The sequence below is a fragment of the Dipodomys merriami genome, unplaced genomic scaffold, assembly GCF_024711535.1.
Source record: "Dipodomys merriami isolate MVZ:Mamm:240054 unplaced genomic scaffold, mDipMer1.0.p SCAF_19, whole genome shotgun sequence".
NCBI lineage: Eukaryota > Metazoa > Chordata > Mammalia > Rodentia > Heteromyidae > Dipodomys > Dipodomys merriami.
This window is the reverse complement of record NW_027203270.1, coordinates 6,518,401-6,538,701: the sequence shown is the minus strand read 5'-3', so window position 1 is coordinate 6,538,701 and position 20,301 is coordinate 6,518,401. Positions and strand designations below refer to the sequence as shown.

Genomic DNA, 20,301 nt, shown 5'->3' with positions numbered 1-20,301 from the left:
TGCCAATAGTTTATGATTAAAAAGTCTATGCCCCCCAAGCACTGATGGCTCACATGCCTGTAATTACTTAGGAGGCTGAGATCTGAGGATTGAGGCTCAAAGCCAGCCCTTGCAGTAAAGTCTGTGAGAATCTTATCTCCAATTAACCACCTAAAAAGCCAGAAGTGGGGTTGTGGCTCCAGTGTAAGAGTGCTAGCCTTGAGCATAAAAGCTCAGGGAAAATCCAGACACCGTGGCTCTTGCCTGTTAATCCTAGCTACACTGGAGGCTGAGATCTAAGGATAACAGTTCAAAGGCAGCCCAGCAGAAAAGTCCATGAGACTCATCTCCAATTAACCACCAGAAAACCCGAAGTAGAGCTGTGGCTCAAAGTAGCAGAGCATTAGCCTGAGCAAAAAAAGTGCAGGAACAATGCCCAGGCCTTGAATTCAAGCCCAGGACAAAAAAACAAAAAAAGCTCAAGGACAGTGCCCAGGCCCTGAGTTCACATCTCACCACTGGAGAAAAAAAAAAAAAACAAAAAAAACTATACTTGAGGGCTGCGGAAGTGGCTTAGTGGTAGAGAGCCTGCCTTGCATGCATGAGGCCCTGGGTTCGATTCCTCAGCACCACTTAAGCAGAAAAAGCCGAAGTGGTGCTGTAGTAGAAGTGCTTGCCTTGAAGTAGAGTGCTTGCCTTGAGCTAAAGAGCTGAGGGACAGCACCCAGGCCCAGAATTCAGGCCCCAGGACTGGAAATTAATTAATTAAATTAATTTTTAAAAAATTAAAATAAAAAACCTATACTTAAATGAAAAAAACACTCACGGTTTTCCAGTCTTATCAAAAGCTAAACCTAGGCTGCAGGCTCTATACTCCCAGCACTCAGGAAGCTGAAGCAGGAAGGTCAAGCCTGGGCAACGTAAGCAAAATACTGTCACAAAAACAAAAAGAAAAAAATTTAAAATTTCTAATTCCATGAATTAGTTATTTCTTTAAATATGATGGTGTTTTATGGTTGAGTTTTAAATTTCAAAGCAATTTAATCTTTAACTAAAGAATTACTTCTTTGTAATCATTCACTCATTATTTCCTCAAGGAATTTTTGTCCTAATTGAGTAAAAATATATTACTTTTTTCCCTACACAGTAACTTCACAGTAATGGATAGGAAGGAAGTCCTTAGGATGAAAGGGTTCATTCAGAGAAAGTATTTATATGAATAAAAGTTTATACACAACTTTATTAAATTAATGCAAAAAAAAGAACAAAGCTACCTAACAAAGTCTGGCTTTGAACCTAGCTTACTGAGAAAGTGTCAGCTTCAAAATAACTTGAGAAATGAATACTTTTTTTTTTTTGTCATGGGCTTGAACTCAGCCTGGGTGCTGGCGCTCAGCTCAAGGCTAGCACTCTACTACTTGAGTCACAGCACCACTTCCAGCTTTTTCTGTTTATGTGGTGCTAAGGAATTAAACCCAGGGCCTCACGCATACAAGGTAAGCACTCTACCACTGAGCCACCTTCCCAGCCATGAATCCATTTTTAATACTGACTAAAGAAGTCTAAATTGTAAAACTAAAATGAATTTTTCTCTGTACTTTTAGAAAAAAAGAAACATAATTTTGGTAAGAATCTCCAAAGATCCCTGGTTTCTACAATATATTTAAAATATAATTAAAAATTTTTAATATATTTTTTAATTCTTCAAAAATTTTCCTTGAAGTTTGTTATTAGAAATTTAAATTTTCTGGATGCTGATAACTCATGCTACTACTTGAGAGGCTAAGATCTGAGGATCCTGGTTGAAGCCAGCCCAGGCAAAAAAGTCAGTAAGACTCACTCCTGGCAAAAAGCTAGAAGATGTAACTGAAGTGGTATAGTACCAGCCTTGAGCAAAGAAGCCCAGCAAGAGCACCAGGTCCTGAGTTCAATCTCAGTACCAGCACCAAAAATAAATAAATAAACTGCTATTACTAAAGCAGGTCCAATAAAAAAAAAAGCAGCCCAATACCAACAAGGAGTTTGTTTTCTTTACTGTATATATACTTCATAATTGTTAGCAATTTCCTTATATCCATACATTTTTTTCAAGAAGGCAACATTCTGAACTTTTATAACATAAAAGCAAAAGTGTAAGCTGGGCACCAGTGGCTCACACCTGAGATCTAAGGATCGCAATCCAAAGCTAGCCCAGGCAGGAAAGTCTGTGGCTCTGTGGCTCAGGTGGCTCACCTTAAGCTAAAGAGTTCAGGGACAGTGCCCAGGCCCAGAGTTCAAACCTCATGACAAACAAACAAACAAACAAACAAAAACAAAAGTATACAAATACTTCACATACCAAAGCAGAACAAAGTTAACTAAAATAAGGAAGTCTAAATTTCACGTGACGCAATGTAAGTTTCTTTGAGATAACGTACAAGTTCTGGTGTTAAGACTCTGTAAGTAGAGATAAAATTTAAAATAATTTGTCAACACAGCAAAACTATTGTGAAAGGACATCCCAGGATCATATAGGCCAGACTCAATCAGTTTGAAGTCACATGAATAGTAGAAGTAACCAAGTATAAGGCTGAATTAGTGAGAAAGTCTTAGAATACAGAGCAAAAACAAAACCACAATTATTAGCTTCAGGAAAAACAAAAGTTAAGGTAGAACTTACTATTTAACTTTTTTACTATGTAACTAGGAAGGTAATGATAGATTGCTACATAAACTGTCAATCCTGTAGACAAACACAAGGTCATGATAATGTAAACACAATATTTATCTAGCTGAAATTATTATACAACTATTGTTATAATGAAAATGAAGTAATACAGAGGAAAAAGGGGAAGTGGCTAAGGAAGCGAGAAACAAAACCTACATTCTCATGCTCTGAAGTAGGAAGTCAATAGATAACACTTAAAGCTGAAAAATCAATACTGAACACCAAATATTAAATAGAATATAAAACATCCAGGCACCTATGCCTTATGCCTGTAATCCCAGCTACTCAGCAGACCCAGTCAGGGCAGAAAGTCTGTGAGACTTTATTGACAACTAACCACCAAAAAGCTGAAGGTAGAGCTGGGTGGGGCTCAAGTGATAGAGCAAAAACACCCAGGCCCTAAGATCAAACCCCAGTGCTGGCATCAAAAAGAAAAGAAGATGAGGGAAAAAATACAGTGCCATTACAAAAACAAGCAAAATACCACAATATTTGCTTGGAGTAATTGAGAATGGTTAATAAATTACAGAACTTTACAATTTTTCTTACTAAACAAAGTACTTAATTTTATACATTTTACATACGATTTTCCTTTTTTTTTTTGGTAAGTCGTGGGGCCTGAAAGCTGGGCCTGGGCGCTGTCCCTCAGCTCTTCAGCTGAAGGCTAGCACTCTACCATTTGAGCGTCAACCCAACTTCTGGCTTTTTCTGCTTATGGGGTGCTGAGGAATCGAACCCAGGGCCTCATGCATGTAAGGCAAGCACTCCACCACTGAGCCACCTTCCCAGCCCCTCATTTTTTTTTTTCTTAAGACAAGGTCTCATTATGTAGCTCAGGCTGGCTTGAACTTATGATCCTCTTGTTTTCTGCCTTCTGAGTGCTAGATTTAGAGTTGGTTGCCCCACATTTTTTATGAAGGTACCAGAACTTGAACTCTAGGCCTCACACTCTCCCACATAGGCATAGCTGGATATGTATTCAGATGTATTCATAGCTGGATCACAGTTCAAGATCAGACCCACCAAAGAGTTCATGTAACCTTCACCTCAACCAGTAAAAAGATAAAAACAGTTGTATGATCCCAGGATGGCCTAGGAAAAAAGTGAGATCCTATTAGAAAAACAATACTTTTCCTCAGCACCACATAAGCAAAAAGAAAAAAGCTGGAAGTGACGCTGTGGCTCAAGTGGTAGGTAGAGTGCTAGCCTTGAGCTGAAGAGCTGAGGGACAGCGCCCAGGCCCAGAGTTCAGGCCCCACAACTGGACCCAAAAAAAAAAGAAAAACAATACTTTTATCTTTTTCCTATTTTAAATGTAGAAGAGCTAAGCAGAGTTTACAAATAAAATCAGTTATGATTATCCTTATCCTATCAACTGTGGTAAAGGTAATCTGCCAGCAGTCAGAATTAAATGTATTAACAAGAATTGTATGTGAAATGAAAACACAAAATGCTAACAATGGAAAAACGAAAAAGTAAATACTAATTTTGGCCTATTTTAGTTTTTCCAATATTGTTTTAAATTCTAAACTAATTTGGATGTATGTAATGAAAGAAAGTAAATCATGATATCTAACTTCATTTTCACTTATAGTTTTATCATTTCATTTCACTTATCGTTTTTTATTTTATGAAGAGTAGTATCTCAGCCCTCACCTTGAGCTGAAGAGTTGAGGGACAGTATCCAGGCCCAGAGTTCAAACCCCATAATCGACAAAAAAAAAAAAACCTTTACTATAATTATCCTAAACTTCAATAGTGAGACATTAAACACTAATGTTTAATACAGTGTTTAAAAGTCAATCATTGGGAAGTGGCGCTATAGCTCAAGTGGTAGAGCGCTCGCCTTGAGCTGAAGAGCCAAGGGACAGCACCCAAACCCAGAGTTCAAGCCCCACGACCAACCCAAAAAAAAAAAAAAAAAAAGTCAATCATTGGGGCTTAGTGGTAGAGTGCTTGCCCAACATGCATGAAGCCCAATGTTCAATTCCTCAATACCACAGAAAAAGCCAGAAGTGGCACTGTGCCTCAAGTGGTAGAGTGCTAACATTGAGCCTGGGACAGTGCCCAGGCCTTGAGTTAAGTCCCAGGACTAGGGGGAAAAAAAAAAAGTCAATCATTAAATAAAGCCACTCAAACAATGTATAAAATTTGGAGGGAAAAATTCTTACCAACCCACTGGCATATCAGCCTTCAATATAGAATGACTTATAATCTCTAATAAAAATAGACACATAGGTTGGGAATGTGGCTTAGCGGTACAGTGCTTGCCTAGAGTGAATGAAGCCCTGGGTTCAATTCCTCAGCATCACATAAACATAAAAAGTAGGAAGTGGTGCTATGGCTCAAGTGGTAGAGGGCTAGCTTTGAGGAAAAGCAGCTCAGGGACAGATCCCAGACCCTAAGCCAAGCCCCAGGACTGGCAAACAAACAAACAAAAAGACATATACCTGGGCACTGGTGGTTCATGTCTGTAATCCTAGCTACTCAGGAGGATGAAATCTAGGATTGCAGTGGGGTTTTTTTTGGGTCCGGTCATGGGCCTGAACCCTGGACCTGGGCACTGTCCCTCAGCTCTTCAGCTCAAAGCTAGCGCTCTACCACTTGAGCCACAGCGCCACTTCCAGCTTTTTTTCTTTTTGCTTATGTGGTGCTGAGGAATCGAACCCAGAGCCTCAGGCATACAAGGCAAGTGCTCTACCACTGAGCCACCTTCCCAGCCCAGGATTGCAGTTTTAAGGCAGACATGGCTGGAAAGTTCAAGAGATTCTTATTTCCAGTTAACAGAAAAAGAAGAAAGTAGAGCTGTGATTCAAGGGGCAGTGCACCAACCTCAAGCAAAAAAAAGCTCAGGGACAGCTCTAGGCCCTGAGTTCAAGCCCCAGGAACAGCAGGAAGAAAAAAAAAAAGCACACATAATATGGACATGTCAAAATGAAATTCCTTTGAGCCAAGCACTGGTGGTTCAAGCCTATAATCCTAGCTACACTACTCAAGAGGATGAGATCTGAGAAAGCCCCAGCAGGAAAGTCCATGAGACTTCTATCTCCAATTAGTCACTTCTATCTCCAATTAGTCACCAGAAAACTGGAAATAGCACTGTTGCCTCAAAGTGGTAGAGTGTTACCCTTGAGCAAAAATGCTCAGAGACAGTACCTAGGCCCTGAGTTCAAGTCCAAAGAGAAAGAGAGAAAGAGAGAGAGAGAGAGAGAGAAAAGAAAGAAAAAGAAAGAAGGAAGGAAGGAAGGAAGGAGGGAAGGAAGAAAGGGAGGGAGGGAAGGAGGGAGGGAGGGAAAAAGGAAGAAAGGAAGAGAGAGAAAAAGGAGAGAGGGGGGAGGAAAGAGAAAGGAAGGAAGGAAGGAAGGAAGGAAGGAAGGAAGGAAGGAAGGAAGAAAGAAGGAAGAAAGAGAAGGAAGGAAGGAAGGAAGGAAGGAGAGAGGGAGGGAGAGAGAGGGAGGGAAAGGAAGGAAGGAAGGAAGGAAGTTAGATACTAATAAAAATAAACTAAGTATGTGGAAGATAAGAACATCACTATGACAAAATTTCAACATGCAAAGGGGTACATATGAGAGGTTACCTACATAAAATAAACCTCTAACAGTATTTACCACCCAACTTAAAAATCACCAATTAACCTACACAGATGCTCATTAAGAAAGGACATCTTTGGAAAACTTGCTTTCAAAGAGAGAGAAGAAGGGCTGGAACGTGGCTTAGTGGTAGAGTGCTAGCCTAGCATGCATAAAGCCCTGGGTTCAATTCCTCAGGACCACATAAACAGAAAAATCCAGAAGTAGTGCTGTGGCTCAATTGGTAGAGTGCTAGCCTGGAGCAAAAGAAGCTCAGGGACAGTGCCCAGGCCCTGAGTTCAAGCCTCCGGACTAAGAAAGAAAAAAAAAAAAAAAAAACGCAAAACACAAAAAGAGTGAAGAAGCACAGCAGATTTTTCATTAAAAAGGAAACCTGTCATTTATATCATTACAGGCCTTTTGTTATTGTTGTTGTTAAGGGTTTCATTATGTAGGCCTGCTGGCCTTGAACTCATTCCCCCCAGTATGTACACCAACATGCACATACTGTTATCATCATAATTATTATTAATAATTGTAATTATTTGGTAGTGAGGCTTGAATTTGTGCTGCTAGTCACACTCTACTGATGAGCTACACCTAGGTCTTACCCAGGTGAGTCTCAAACTCAAGATCCTGCTGCCTCAGGTGCCACAAGGTTTACTCTACAACATTCAACCCCTCTACCAACATTTTAATAAGCCCCTGTCAGGCACCTAGAATCTTTATTCTGAATTGCATCTCCCCTAAGTAGAAGACACAGTCAACTGAAGTAGAAGCTGTAAAGTAATATTACTACAATGCAAGTTTCATTGGGGGAGGAAGGCTTTCAATAGCATTGATGTCTGAGTTTAGTTTTGGCAGAGATCTGGCAAGGCAGGTAATTCTGGGGGGAAATACACGTCAATTCCTTGATGTGCAAAAACGTCATGCTGGCCATTGTAACAGTTATTAAACTGGCTTAAAACACTGGTAATTTTGGGGCTGAGAAGGTGGCTCAGTGGTAGAGCATGCCTTGAGTGCATGAGACCCTGGGTTCAATTCCTCAGCACCACATAAGCAGAAAAAAAAAAAGCCGGAAGTGGTGCTATGGCTCAAGTGGTAGCGTGCTAGCCTTGAGCTGAAGAGCTGAGGGACAGCACCAAGGCCCAGAGTTCAGGCCCCACGACCAGACCCAAAAAAAAACACTGGTAATTTTGTTAAGAATTTACTTCAAAGAGCCAGGTGATGGTATCTCATGCCTATAATCCTAGATACTCAGGACACAGAGCTGAGGACTGCAGCTCAAAGCCAGCCTGAGCAGGAAATTCCACAAGACTCTTACTTCCAATAAACTACCAAAAAGTGAAGCTGCGGCTCAAGTGGTAGAGTACTAGCCCTGAACAAAAGTTCAGGGTCAGCACCCAGGCCCTGAGTTCAAGCTCCAGGACCAGAAGGAAAAAAATTAATTTAACAGAGAAGACAATTAAACTTTGGACTTATAAGTAATTTATGCACACAGGCAAAAAGTAGAATGATTATAATAACATAATGTTCAAAACCTATGTTGATGGAAGTCAGAACACTTCTTAGGGGCAGTATGGACAAGGAGACAGCAGAAAAGAGCTTACTAGAGTACTGGAAATTGATTTTGTGTGGTGGTAAGTTGGTGCATAACTAAAAATTCAATAAGCTAGCCAGGCACTGGTGGCTCACACCTGTAATCCTAGCTACTAGGAGGCTGAGATCTGAGGCTCACGGTTCAAAGCCAGCCCGGGCAAGGAAAGTCTGTGAGACTCTTATCTCCAATAAACCACTAGAAAACCAGAAGTGGTGCTGTGGCTCAAGCAGTAGAGCGCTCGCCTTGAGCTGAAGAGCTGAGGAATAGCGCCCAAGCCCAGAGTTCAAGCCCACGACCAACCAAAAAAAAAAAAAAAAAATCAGTAAGCTATACAATAAACAATGTGCATTTTACTGTAGGTAAGTAATAAAGGAAGAAAGGAGAACTGTGATATACACCATTTCAAGATCTAGGAATCAAATTTCATAAACTTCTAGCATAGGTTAAAGGCTTAAGAGAGTAATCTGGTGGAAATATAAAGAAGCATTGCCAAGATAGGAAACTAATGATAATCTGTATGTCTTTTCTAAACCAATGACTTTAAAGAAAAAAGTCCAAGGTCATCTCAGTGCCTGTGGCTCAAACATGTAACCCTAGTTATTTGAGCATTGATGATGGGTAAATCAAAGTTTAAGGCCAGCACAGCAGAAAAGCTCAGGGAGACCCCCTTTATACTCACAATTGGGTGTGGTGACATTCACCTGTCATTCTAGTTTGGGGGAAGGCTGTAAATAACAGATTATGTTGAGGGGTGTTTTTGGTTGTTGTTTTGCTAGTTCTGAGGCTTGGACTCAGGACCTGGGCACTGTCCCTGAGCTTCTTTTGCTCAAGGCTAGCATTCTACCCTTTAAACCACAGCACCACTTCCAGCTTTTTCTGTTCATATGGTACTGAGGAATAGAACCAGGGCTTCGTGCATGCTAGGCAAGCACTCTAAGCCAACATTCTCAGCCTGAGGATTGCAGTTTGAGGCCAACCAAGGGCATAGTCATCTTTGATACTGTTTTTTTTATTTTGGGGGGGGGTCCAATCGTGGGGCCTGAACTCTGGGCCTGGGTGCTGTCCCTCAGCTCTTCAGCTCAAGGCTAGCGCTCTACCACTTGAGCCACAGCGCCACTTCCAGCTTTTTTCTTTTTGCGTATGTGGTGCTGAGGAATTGAACCCAGGGCCTCAGGCATGCAAGGCAAGCACTCTACCACTGAGCCACCTTCCCAGCCCTCTTTGATACTGTTTTAGCAGAAGCAGCTGAGCATGCTGTGTCTGCTTTTCATCCCAACAATGATGTCAAGCCTAAATATATAGATTGTAGTCCATGTATATGCCTGGATAAAGAACAAGACAGACACTAAACAGGGCTGGAGCTATGGTTTAAGTGGTAGAGTAGCAGCCTAGCAATTATGAGGCCCCAAGTTCAAACCTCAATACTGGAAAAAAAAAAAGTTCAACTGCTGAGTGTTCATTCAGGTGATCTCCTATTTAAGTAAGTTTTCTTTCATTATTTAAAATATTTGCTTTGGGGCTGGGAAGGTGGCTCAGTGTAGAGTGCTTGCCTTGCATGCCTGAGGCCCTGGGTTCAATTCCTCAGCACCACATAAGCAGAAAAAGCTGGAAGTGGCACTGTGGCCCAAGTGGTAGAGCGCTAGCCTTGAGCTGAAGAGCTGAGGGACAGTGCCCAGGCCCAGAGTTCAGGCCCCACGACCGGGATAGAAAGAAAGAAAGAAAGAAAGAAAGAAAGAAAGAAAGAAAGAAAGAAAGAAAGAAAGAAAGAAAGAAAGAAAGAAAGGAAGGAAGGAAGGAAGGAAGGAAGGAAGGAAGGAAGGAAGGAAGGAAGGAAGGAAGGAAAGAAAGAAAGGAAAGGAAGGAAAGGAAGGAAAGGAAGGAAGGAAGGAAGGAAGGAAGGAAGGAAGGAAGGAAGGAAGGAAGGAAGGAAGGAAGGGATTTACAATGTGTTAACTATTATTGAATATCTATGATACCAGTGATCCCACAATATAACATGCTTCCACCATTAAGTAATTGTTTCTTATTATATCTCTAAGCCATCTGAGCAACACAGTTCAAAGTCAGCCCAGGCAAGGAAAGTCTATGAAATTATTATCTCCAATTAATCACCAGAAAACCGGAAGTGGCCCTGTGATTCAAGTGGTAGAGCTGAAGAGCTCAGGGACAACACCCAGGCCCAGAATTCAAGCCCCCCCACACACACACACACACAAAGCATGTTTTTGTCCTTCCTATAATCAATTATAAAAAGTCAGTATCTCTATGGCAAAGAATAACTTCTAGTCTATAAACCTCCTCTCAGTGAAAAGTTCAGTTATGGATGCTTGCATAATCAAAAAAAATTCAAGGGCTGGGAAGGTGGCTTAGTGGTAGAGCGCTTGCCTTGCATGCATGAGGCACTGGGTTCGATTCCTCAGCACCACATAAGCAAAAAGAAAAAAGCCAGAAGTGGCACTGTGGCTCAAGTGGTAGAGTGCTAGCCTTGAGCTGAAGGGCTGAGGGACAGTGCCCAGGCCCAGAGTTCAGGCCCCACGACCGGAACCAAAAATTAAAAACCAAATTTATTAAGCAACTGTTACAAAGCCATCAGTCTTTCTACCACAGCTGCTCACCAATGATTCCAAAACCATGTTTAAAGCAGAGCCCAAAACGATATGTTGAATACAGCTGTTTTGTTTCAAGACAGCATCTCACGATGTAGCCCAGACTGAAAAACCCAACCTTCTGCCTCAACCTTCCAAGTACTGGGATTATAGACCTAAACCACCACACTGGGATTACAACTAAGGTTTCTTTGTTTGTCTTAATCTCAGGCCTCAAGAGCTAGACCATTTGAGCCACCAGGGTCTTGGGGAGTTTTGGGACTGGCCAGCCTAGACAGGGATCCTCCTACGCTTCCTCCCACCAGCTGGGATGACATGAACACCCCACAACATCTAGCTTTTTTTTGTTAAGCCAAATCTGCCTCCCTCACTCAGAACCTCCCCTCCACCTGGCCTCAGAATCCTCTTCATCTCTTCCTCTCAAGTAGCTGGTTAACAAGCACCTGGCCTTCCAATTTGTTCTTGAGTTAGGGTCTTGATAACTATCCCAGGGCTATCTATGAGCTTGAAGTCCTGCAAACTAAAGAAAAGCCCAGATATAAAAATTATCTTTAGGGCTGGGAAGGTGGCTCAGTGGTAGAGCGCTTGCCTTGCATGCTCAAGGCCCTGGGTTCGATTCCTCAGCACCACATAAGCAAAAAGAAAAAAGCCGGAAGTGGCGCTGTGGCTCAAGTGGTAGAGCACTAGCCTTGAGCTGAAGAGCTGAGGGACAGTGCCCAGGCCCAGAGTTCAGGCCCCACGACCGGACCCCAAAAAAAAAAAAAAAAAAAAAAAAAAAAAAAATTATCTTTAAATAAGAAAACACCAGCTGGGCTCTAGTAGCTCATGCCTGTAATCCTAGCTACTCAGGAGGCTGAGATCTGAAGATCATGATTCAAAGGCAGGCCAAGCAGGGAAATCTGTGAGACTCTTATCTCCAATTAACCACCAGAAAACCTGAAGTGGTGCTGTAGCTCAAGTGGCAGCGCATTAGCCTTGAGGTGAAGAGCTGAGGGACAGCATCCAAACCCAGAGTTCAAGTCCCACAACCAACAAAAACAAAACAAAAATCAAAACAAAAACACCATATCAGGGCTGGGAATGTGGCCCTGGGTTCAATTCCTCAGTACCACGTAAATAAAAAAAGCCAGAAGTGGTACCATGGCTCAAGGGAAAGAGTGCTAGCCTTGAGCAAAAAAACCTCAGGGACAATGAGTAGGCCCTGAGTTCAAGTCCCAGGATTGCCCTCTCCCCCCCTCCCCCGCCCAAAAAAAAAGAAAATATAGGTTTCTAACTACAATAGGAAATATTCAAAAACCTACTTTCATCAGGCTTGTGTGTCAATAATTAACATCTACCATAACTTTAAATTGTTTTTAAAAATTTTTGTCAGCGGTTGTGGGGCTTGAACTCTGGGCCTGAGCACTGTCCCTCAGCATTTCAGCTCAAGGTGAGCACTCGACCATTTGAGCCACAGCGCCACTTCTGGTTTTCTGGTGGTTACTTGGAGATAAGAGTCTCATGGACTTTCCTGCCGGGGCTGACTTTGAACCTCAAACCTCAGATCTCAGCCTCCAGAGTAGCTAGGATTATAGGTGTGAGCCACCAACACCCGAATCCAAATGTTTATTATTAATAAGAACAAGGTAACTTATTGGCATGCAGAACAGAGAATAGCTCACATATCCAAAAGCCAAAAAGTACAAATAAACCCTAAAAACAGAAGCTATATTTTCTGGATATAGTATGAAAAAAATCTAATCTTAGCCGGGTACTGGTGGCTCAGGCCTGTAATCCTAGCTACTCAGGAGGCTGAGATCTGAGGATCCCAGTTCAAAGCCAACCCGGGCAGGAGAGACCGTGAGACTCCTATCTCCAATAAACCACCAGAAAACCGGAAGTGGCGCTGTAGCTCAAGTGGTAGAGTGCTCACCTTGAACTGAAGAGCTGAGGGACCAGAGTTCAAGCCCCACGGCCGACCAAAAAAAAAAAAAGAAATCTAATCTTGTTCTTTTTTGTTGTTGTTGTTGTTGTTCCGTTGTAGGGCTCAAGGCGAGCACTCTACCACTTGAGCTACAGCACCATTTCCGTTTTTTCAGTGGTTTACTGGAGAGAGGAGTCTCATGGACTTTCCTGCCCAAGCTGGCTTTGAACCGTGATTCTCAGATCTCAGGCTCCTGAGTAGCTAGGATTATAGGCGTGAGCCACCAGTACCTGGCTAAAATATGCTTCCTTTTTTTTTTTTTTTTTGGTCAGTCCTAGGGCCTTAACTCTGGGCTTAGGCGCTGTCCCTCAGCTCTTAGACTCAAGGCTAGCACTCTACCACTTGAGTCACAGTGCCGCTTCTGGATTTTTCTGCGTATGTGGTGCTGCAGTATCAAACCCAGGGCCTCATGCATGCAAGGCAAGCACTCTACCACTGAGCCACCTTCCCAGCTCTTTTCAATACTACTAACCACTACCTTTTAATTCATAAATAAAATTCCTCCATTACTGCAGCTGTTTAATTCTTCTAAACCAAACTAACAGCCTTAATCTCCATTGTTTAAAAAAAATTTTTTTTTCTACGTTCTAGCAAGAATAATTCTCTAACTTCCCTGTGACCTGGAGTATAACAAATTGCCAAAAGTCTTTACTTTCTCCTCCTGAAAAAGTATCTGGCTATTGTTTAGGTATCACAATCTCAACTCTAAATTGAACATTTTTTGGAGAACAACACTGAATGCTAATCACTGTCAAAAAAAGTTTCACTATGCAAGCACAAAGACAGACAATGAACAACAATAAACAAACAGCAGCTGTCCAGTTTGGTAAGGGGAAGTCACTGACCAGCAAGTGATGTCACCTCATATTCTACTCATCCCTCAAAATCCAGGATTCCTTGGGGCTTTTATCTCCTGTTTGTCACTGACACTCCAAATATATGAATCAACAGCACCATTGCAACTACTTAAGTAGCTACATATAACCAAACTAATTTAAAACTGCACTATTTTTTATATTTACAAGTAATAAGATCTGGTTAAGTATTCCACTAATACCAGACAATTTACTGGTTTAACAAATTCGAATTAAAAATAAGTGATTTAGTGAGAATAGTACAAGAGGAACTAGCTGAAATTCATTTTCATTTATAGAATGATAATTAAAACTAATTAATGTTAATACTGAGAAACTTGGTAAACAAAGTCTTGATGAGAGCCAGGTGCCAGTGACTCACACCTATAATCCTAGCTACTCAGGAGGTTGAGAACTGACCCTGGCGGTTCAAAGCCAGCCTGGACAGGAAAGTTCGTGAGACTCTTATCTCCAATTAACCACCAGAAAACCAGAAATAGCACTGTGGGTCAATTAGCACTGTGGTATAGCACTCACCTTAAGCTGAAGAGCTTAGAGACAGTACCCAGACCCAGAGTTCAAGCCCCATGACCAATTGCTGGAGATTCAATGTTTTAGATCATCTTAGGATAGGTGAAATGCAACATGAATATAATACTGGAAGCTTCAACTACTACATGCTTAATTATTCTGCCAGCGAACAAAATCACCTATGAGAGACTAGGACTAAGACTAAGCTCCTTCAGACACAATTAATTACTGAGCATATACTATGGAATGAATACAGTGCTAGAGCACTTCCAGGCCATCAGAGACACCCACATATACTCTGTCCTTTCTATGGGACTTTCTTCAAAAAACACTTATTTAATAAACCATGTTAATTTGTGATGGAATGCTCCTTTTCATTATGTTCATTTTCATTATGTTATTAAATACACAAGTCAGAACTATAAATCAAAGTTCTAATATTTTATTTCTGTTTTTAGGAATAGGCTTATACACCTTGAGGCATTTAATTTCAAAGGAAATCAATAACCTAGGCCATAGGATCCTAGAGGGTCTTGATTATGTTTCCTCTGCATCAAATTCATAACCAGAGTTTAATCTTTAAAAATTGCTCCATGAATGAGCAAAGAAACATGGCAAATTATGAACCCAAGCATGGTGGCAAACATCTTTAATCCCAGAACTTGAAAGGGTGAGCAGGAGAAGTAAATGTCCAAGTCCAGACTGGGTTACGTTCAAGAGCAGTCCAAAACACCAAGGAGCTCAGTGGTAGCATGCTCACCTAACGTAACAAGGCCCCAGGCTAGATCCCCAAAACTGAAAAAGAGAGGGGACTAGAAGAAATCCACCCAGGATATTCTATACCATAATTTAAATGTCAAGATTGTGATACTTATAACTCTAGATACTTGAGTGACAGAGATGAGGGGACTAGTTCAAGGCCAGCCACAGTAGGAAAGTTTCCAAGACTAGCAGAAGCATAAATAAGCCCTAAAAAGAGAAACCATGCTTTCTACATATATTATGAAAAGAAAGAAAAAAAAAAACCACTGTCTTTTCAGTACCACTATAAAAAAAAATAGGAGGACTGCAGTCCTGGCTGGCACAGGCATATTTTCAAGACTGTATCTTGAAAATAACCAAAACCAAAAGAGAGTGGCAAAATGGCATAAGTGGTAGAGTACCTGCTTAGCAAGTGTAAGGCCTGAGTACAAACACCAATACTGCCAAGAAGAAAGAAAAAGTCAGTTGTCTTTTTTTGATCCTGTACCAGATCTTGAACTCAGGGACTCATGCTTGTTTGGCTAGTGCTCTACCACTTATGCCTCTGATACCTATCTTAGCTTTTTGTTGGTATTTTTGGAGATGGGAGTCTCATAATTTTTTTGTCCAGGTTACCTATGAATCTCAGTCCTCAAATTCTCAGCCTCTTGGGTAGCTAGAATTGCAGGTGTAAGCCACTGGCCCCTGGCTTTTTTGTTCTTTCTTTTTCTTTTTTAATATCATCTGTGTAGTCTCACTGGCCTTGAAACAATGATCTCCCTTGCCTCAGCCTCCAGAGTGCTGGAAACACAGGTGTAAAAAGTCAAGAACATTTTAATTTAGCCAATTCTTCCATAACAAAAGAAAAAGAGAAGGCTTATAATCTTCAGTGTCCAGAATAAGGAAGAAGAAAAGACAAAGAAGAATAAATAACTAGAGGCAATTTTTAAGGCTTAAGTGCTGAAATGAATGTTAACTTGCAATAACTCTTTCAATACTTCTGAATTCTGATCTAAGGACTTATGACACGTGTGTGTTGGTCCTGGTGCTTGAACTCAAGGACTGGGCACTGTCTGAGCTTTTCTTCTCAAAACTAGTGCTTTACTACTCAAGCCACAGCTTCACTTTCATCTTTTTGGTGGTTAATTGGAGGTAAGCATCTTATAGACTGTCCTCCACAGGCTGGCTTCAAACCTTGATCTTCAGATCCCAGTCTCCTGAGTAGCTAAGATTACAGGAATGAGCTACTGGCACCCAACAGAACACAATTTTAAAGAAAAAACAAACTACTAATGCAATAGGATAAAAAAAAAAAATAGAACACAGCTGCTAAATTTCCAGTACCTAGCAAGTGCAGTAAGCATAATTCCCTTCTACAATATAAACAAATAAAACACATGTTTTGTTTTGTTTTTTGAGCCAGTCCTGAGGCTTAAACAATGCCCAAGTACTGTCCCTGAGTTCTTTTGTTCAAGGCTAGCACTCTACCACTTGAGCCACAGCGCCACTTCTGGTTTTCTGGTAGTTAATTGGAGATAAGAGTCTCACTGAGGGCTGGGAAGTTGGCTCAGAAGTAGACTGCTTGCCTCGCATGCATGAGGCCCTGGGTTCGATTCCTCAGCACCACATAAGCAAAAAGAAAAAAGCCGGAAGTGGTGCTGTGGCTGAAGTGGTAGAGCACTAGCCTTGTGCACATAAAGGCTCAGGGACAGAGCTCAGGCCCTGAGTTCAAGCCTCAGGATCAGGAAAAAAAAATGTCTAAAGATACACACTTGCCAGGCCCTGGTGGCTCAGGCCTGTAATCCTAGTTACTCAGAAAGCTGAGATCTGAGGATCATGGTTCAAAGTCAACGAGGGCAGAAAAATCTGTGAAACTCTTAACTTCCAATTAACCATCAGAAAACCAGAAGTGGCATTGTGGCTCAAGTGGTATAGCACTCAACTTGAGCTGAAGAGCTCAGGGACAGAGCCCAGGTCTAGAGTTCAATACCCATGACTGACAATTTAAAAAAAAAAAAAAAAGATACACTTTCAGAAAACCATTAAGGTTCATACAACTGACATGGGGTCTAGCCAAAATAAAATGAAAACCCAGTCATCCTAATTCCTAGAACTTCTCAAGAGTCACTAAAATGCCCTTTCACTCAAACCCAGTGTTATCTGTCATTAACATTTCATTTCTAAGGTCCAACTCTGTATGATAAATTGCCTGAAATTTCATGTTTGTTTGTAGAGCATATGTTACTTTTTTTTCATGTTACCTAATTATGGGTATTGTAGTGGACATTGGTTAATAATTTTAAAGCCAAGGAGGCAAATAGTTCAGTAATTTTATCAAACTTGTTTTTACTTGTACAATGACTCATATAACACACATTAGAGTAATGTATGTTTATCAGATCTCATCCTCCCCATTCACCTCCTACAAAACAAATATATGGAACTGATGCAGGTATTCGTACTTATTTAAAACATTCAAAAGGTTCTCAGAGCAATAGTTTAATTCCATCAAAAGCTTTATGAACTTTCTGTAGCCTTAAAGAAACTCTAAAGCCGGACACCGGTGGCTCATGCCTGTAAAATCCTAGCTACTCAGAAGGCTGAGATCTGAGGATCTCGGTTCAAAGCCAGCCCGGGAAAGGAAAGTCCGTGAGTCTCTTATCTCCAATAAACCACTAGAAAACAGGAAGTGGCACTGTGGCTCAAGTGGTAGAGCCCTGGCCTTGAGCTAAAGAGCCCAGGGACAGCACCCAAGCCCAGAGTTTAAGCTCCACGACCGACCCAAAAAAAAAAAAAAAAAGAAACTCTTAAGGCTGGGAATGTGGCTTAGTGGTGTTTGCCTAGCATGCATGAAGCCCTGGATTCAATTCCTCAGTAGCACATAAACAGAAAAAGCCAGAAGTGGTGCTTTGGCTCAAGTGGTAGAGTATTAGCCTTGAGCAAAAGAAGCTCAGGGACAATGCCCAGTCACTGAGCTCAAGCTCCAGAACTGGCAAAAAAAAAGAAATTCTAAATTGAAGTTTGACATTTACAAAAGTATACAGTATCATGTTTGACTTAACCATTTTATTTAAAAAGGCTCTTGGTTTGCATTTAAAAAATACTTCTTTAATCAGCTTGCTCCTCTTGTTTTACTTTTCCTCTGCAGCAAAACTAATAAATGCAACAAACTTTACTCAGGAATTAACAAATATTTTGCTACCTTTTCAAATATGTCTCAAAATGCAACAGGAAGATGCAAATGAAATGAAAATCATCTGATCAGTTTAAAACGCATCATTGACTCCATTTATATTTTAAAAGTACATTCACAGTTTAATATAAATTAAGCAAGCTAGAATTGGAATAAAAGTCTAATTTTAGAAATTCTTAATGCCATGTACATCACTGGTATTCACACCCTCACACTTAAGAAACACTTATGAACCTTGAAGCTGTAAATCAGTTTGAATGATGCCCTCTTTCATGTCATGTAAGCCATTGCCTAATTGAGGCCAGACCTGTCAGGCTCAACAGCATCCCGGAAATGACTAGCCTAAGAAGGGCTGGAAACACATCAAGAATTTGTAATATTTTTCATATTGAAGCAAGGGGAAAAAAAGTTCAAGTGAGATTGTGCTTAAGGACAATCATTATACTGTTCTGCAGGGAGTGGGAGGGAACCCGACAAAAGGCATATTTTTGTTATTCTTGTAGACCCATAACCAAAACATCTAAATTCTGTATTTTATTCAGGTAATGCTCTGCTGAACTTATTCCTCTTCTTTATCTATATGAGCATGAATTCACTCTTAAATTCTCATGTTAAATGTCTGTCCTTTGATCTAATTTTCATTTTATATCCTTAGCTACTAAAACCACCTGGAGCATGGCTGGTTTGGGGACTTTGAAACCTGTTAATAATAACGCCTAGCACCTAATCTGCTTAATGCTTTTCACTTCTAACCAAGAAAATCCATTAAATGTCTAAAAGAAATAGATTCACACATACTTAAATCCCAGTCACGAAAAAAAATTAAGTCACATTCCAGCCATGAACTGTGCAAAAAAGACACTTCCAGTTAGTGTGTGCTCTGGTAAGCATGGACATCGGTATCGGTTAAGTGGTAGGGGGTTGGTAACACTCTGTGCATTAGAGCCAATAGCAGCAGCAGGCCATAACTGGCAGCAAGGCCAGTCTCAAAAGGGAGCTGTAACACAGTAACACAATGCTGGATGTCTGAATGCCATTTTATGGAAGAGAGGGGGTGAGAACTGGGAATCAAGTGCAGTAAAACGCCTCTGATCAATGTCGAGAAGAAACCCAAGACAAGGTCTTATGGCCAGACCAGCTGTCCAGTCTCATCTCACCTCGAACACAACTTCATTTCAGGTCGTTCTTGTCAAAGTCAGCACAAACAGGGTGAGGGGCGAGAGGAAGAGATGGATGGTCTAGCCCTCAAGAGACTGGACAAGGCCCTCTGAAAAAGCAAAGGCTCTCTAATAGGAAGGGATTAATGGTTGGGGGGGCGGGGGGACAGCCAGCTTTGCAGCCGCCTCCCCAATCCCTTCCAGCCAAGGCTGTTATGGACGAGCTTAAGGATGTTGCTGGGGTTTTTCCGAAGGAGTGATAGAAAATGGCAGTGAAGGATGATGAGGGGGGCTGGAAAGACTTGAAGGCACTACCCCCCCCCGAGAAAGGACTCCCCCTGGACACGGCCAGCACAACGCCGCCGCCGGAGAGCACGAGCGCTGCCCGGCCAGCGCCTGACACCCTCCTGTCTGCGAGAGCTTCGCCTCCTTCCATCCGGTCCCCGATTCCCAAACACCGCTCGCCCCCCGACCAGAATGCTCCCCAGCTCCGCGGCCTGCTTTCCCTTCCGCCGTGGACGCCCCACGCCCTCCACCTCCCCTCCGGCACGGTCACCCACCCTCCCCCCCTCCCCACCCGGCGGCCCGCCGCCGGCCTCCCCGGCGGCTCGCCCGGACCCCTCCCCCTCACCTCTCCTCAGCGCCTCCTCGTAGCTGAGGAATCCGATCCGTGACTCCTTGGCGCCCATGCTCCCCTCATCCCCTCGGCCGGGGGTCGGAGCCTGGTCTCGCCCCCACCCCCACCCCCCTTGGCTGCCTTCGCCGCCGCGTCCCTGACTGACGGTGTCGGCGTCCCCGGCCCCCTCCTCCCCCAACACTAACAAGTGCGGCTTCTGCCCCGGCGGCTCCTCCCGGCCACCGCCTCCATGCCGAATCACGTGACACGCTCCCGCCCCGCCCCCTTCCCCTCCCTCTTCCCCTCCCTCTCCCTTCTACTCCGCCCTTCTCTCTTCCCACCCACCCCCCCCTCCCCTCCGCCCTTTCTCTTCCTTCCTCACGCCCTCTTCCCTCCCCTCCACACACACACACCCTCCTCCCACGAGCTCAGCCGAGGGTCACCTGACCCCTGGCCGGGGATGGTTCCGGGGAATGGCCACCCGGGGGCCACACACGCCGCCCCGCCCCACGCTAACCGCGCTTGGGATGATCGCAGGGGCGGAGCCACGTCGTCCCACGTAATACGTCATTCACCTGCCCGCCAATCCGTAGCTGCGAAAACGCTCCCCTGAGCCTCCTCCAGCGAGGCAGGCAGTGACTTCCGGGGCGTTCGAGGACGGTCCCGCCCACCTTCATCTTCGGGTGTCAGACGGGAGGTTCCCGACCCCCGGCCGTTGGAGGGGCGGTGGCTGGGGCTCACCTTTCGGGGCCGGTGGAATGTTAGGAAACGGGGATCTGAACAGT

At 42.8% G+C, this 20,301-nt stretch overlaps 1 protein-coding gene across 5 annotated transcripts in view; it reads right to left on the bottom strand.

Moving 5' to 3' along the window:
* Positions 1 to 19,772, bottom strand: part of Usp32 (ubiquitin specific peptidase 32) — a 165,703-nt gene extending 145,931 nt beyond the window's left edge. For 2 of the 5 annotated variants that reach the window (XM_070027096.1, XM_070027097.1), the window contains exon 1: positions 19,532 to 19,718. In XM_070027096.1, coding sequence (XP_069883197.1) covers positions 19,532 to 19,589 — 58 coding nt within the window. In that variant the 5' untranslated portion in view covers positions 19,590 to 19,718. Of the gene's footprint in view, positions 1 to 19,531 lie in introns of all 5 variants that reach the window. The other 3 variants (XM_070027098.1, XM_070027099.1, XM_070027100.1) reach the window with 2 other exon arrangements.
* Positions 19,773 to 20,301: the final 529 nt, after the last annotated feature.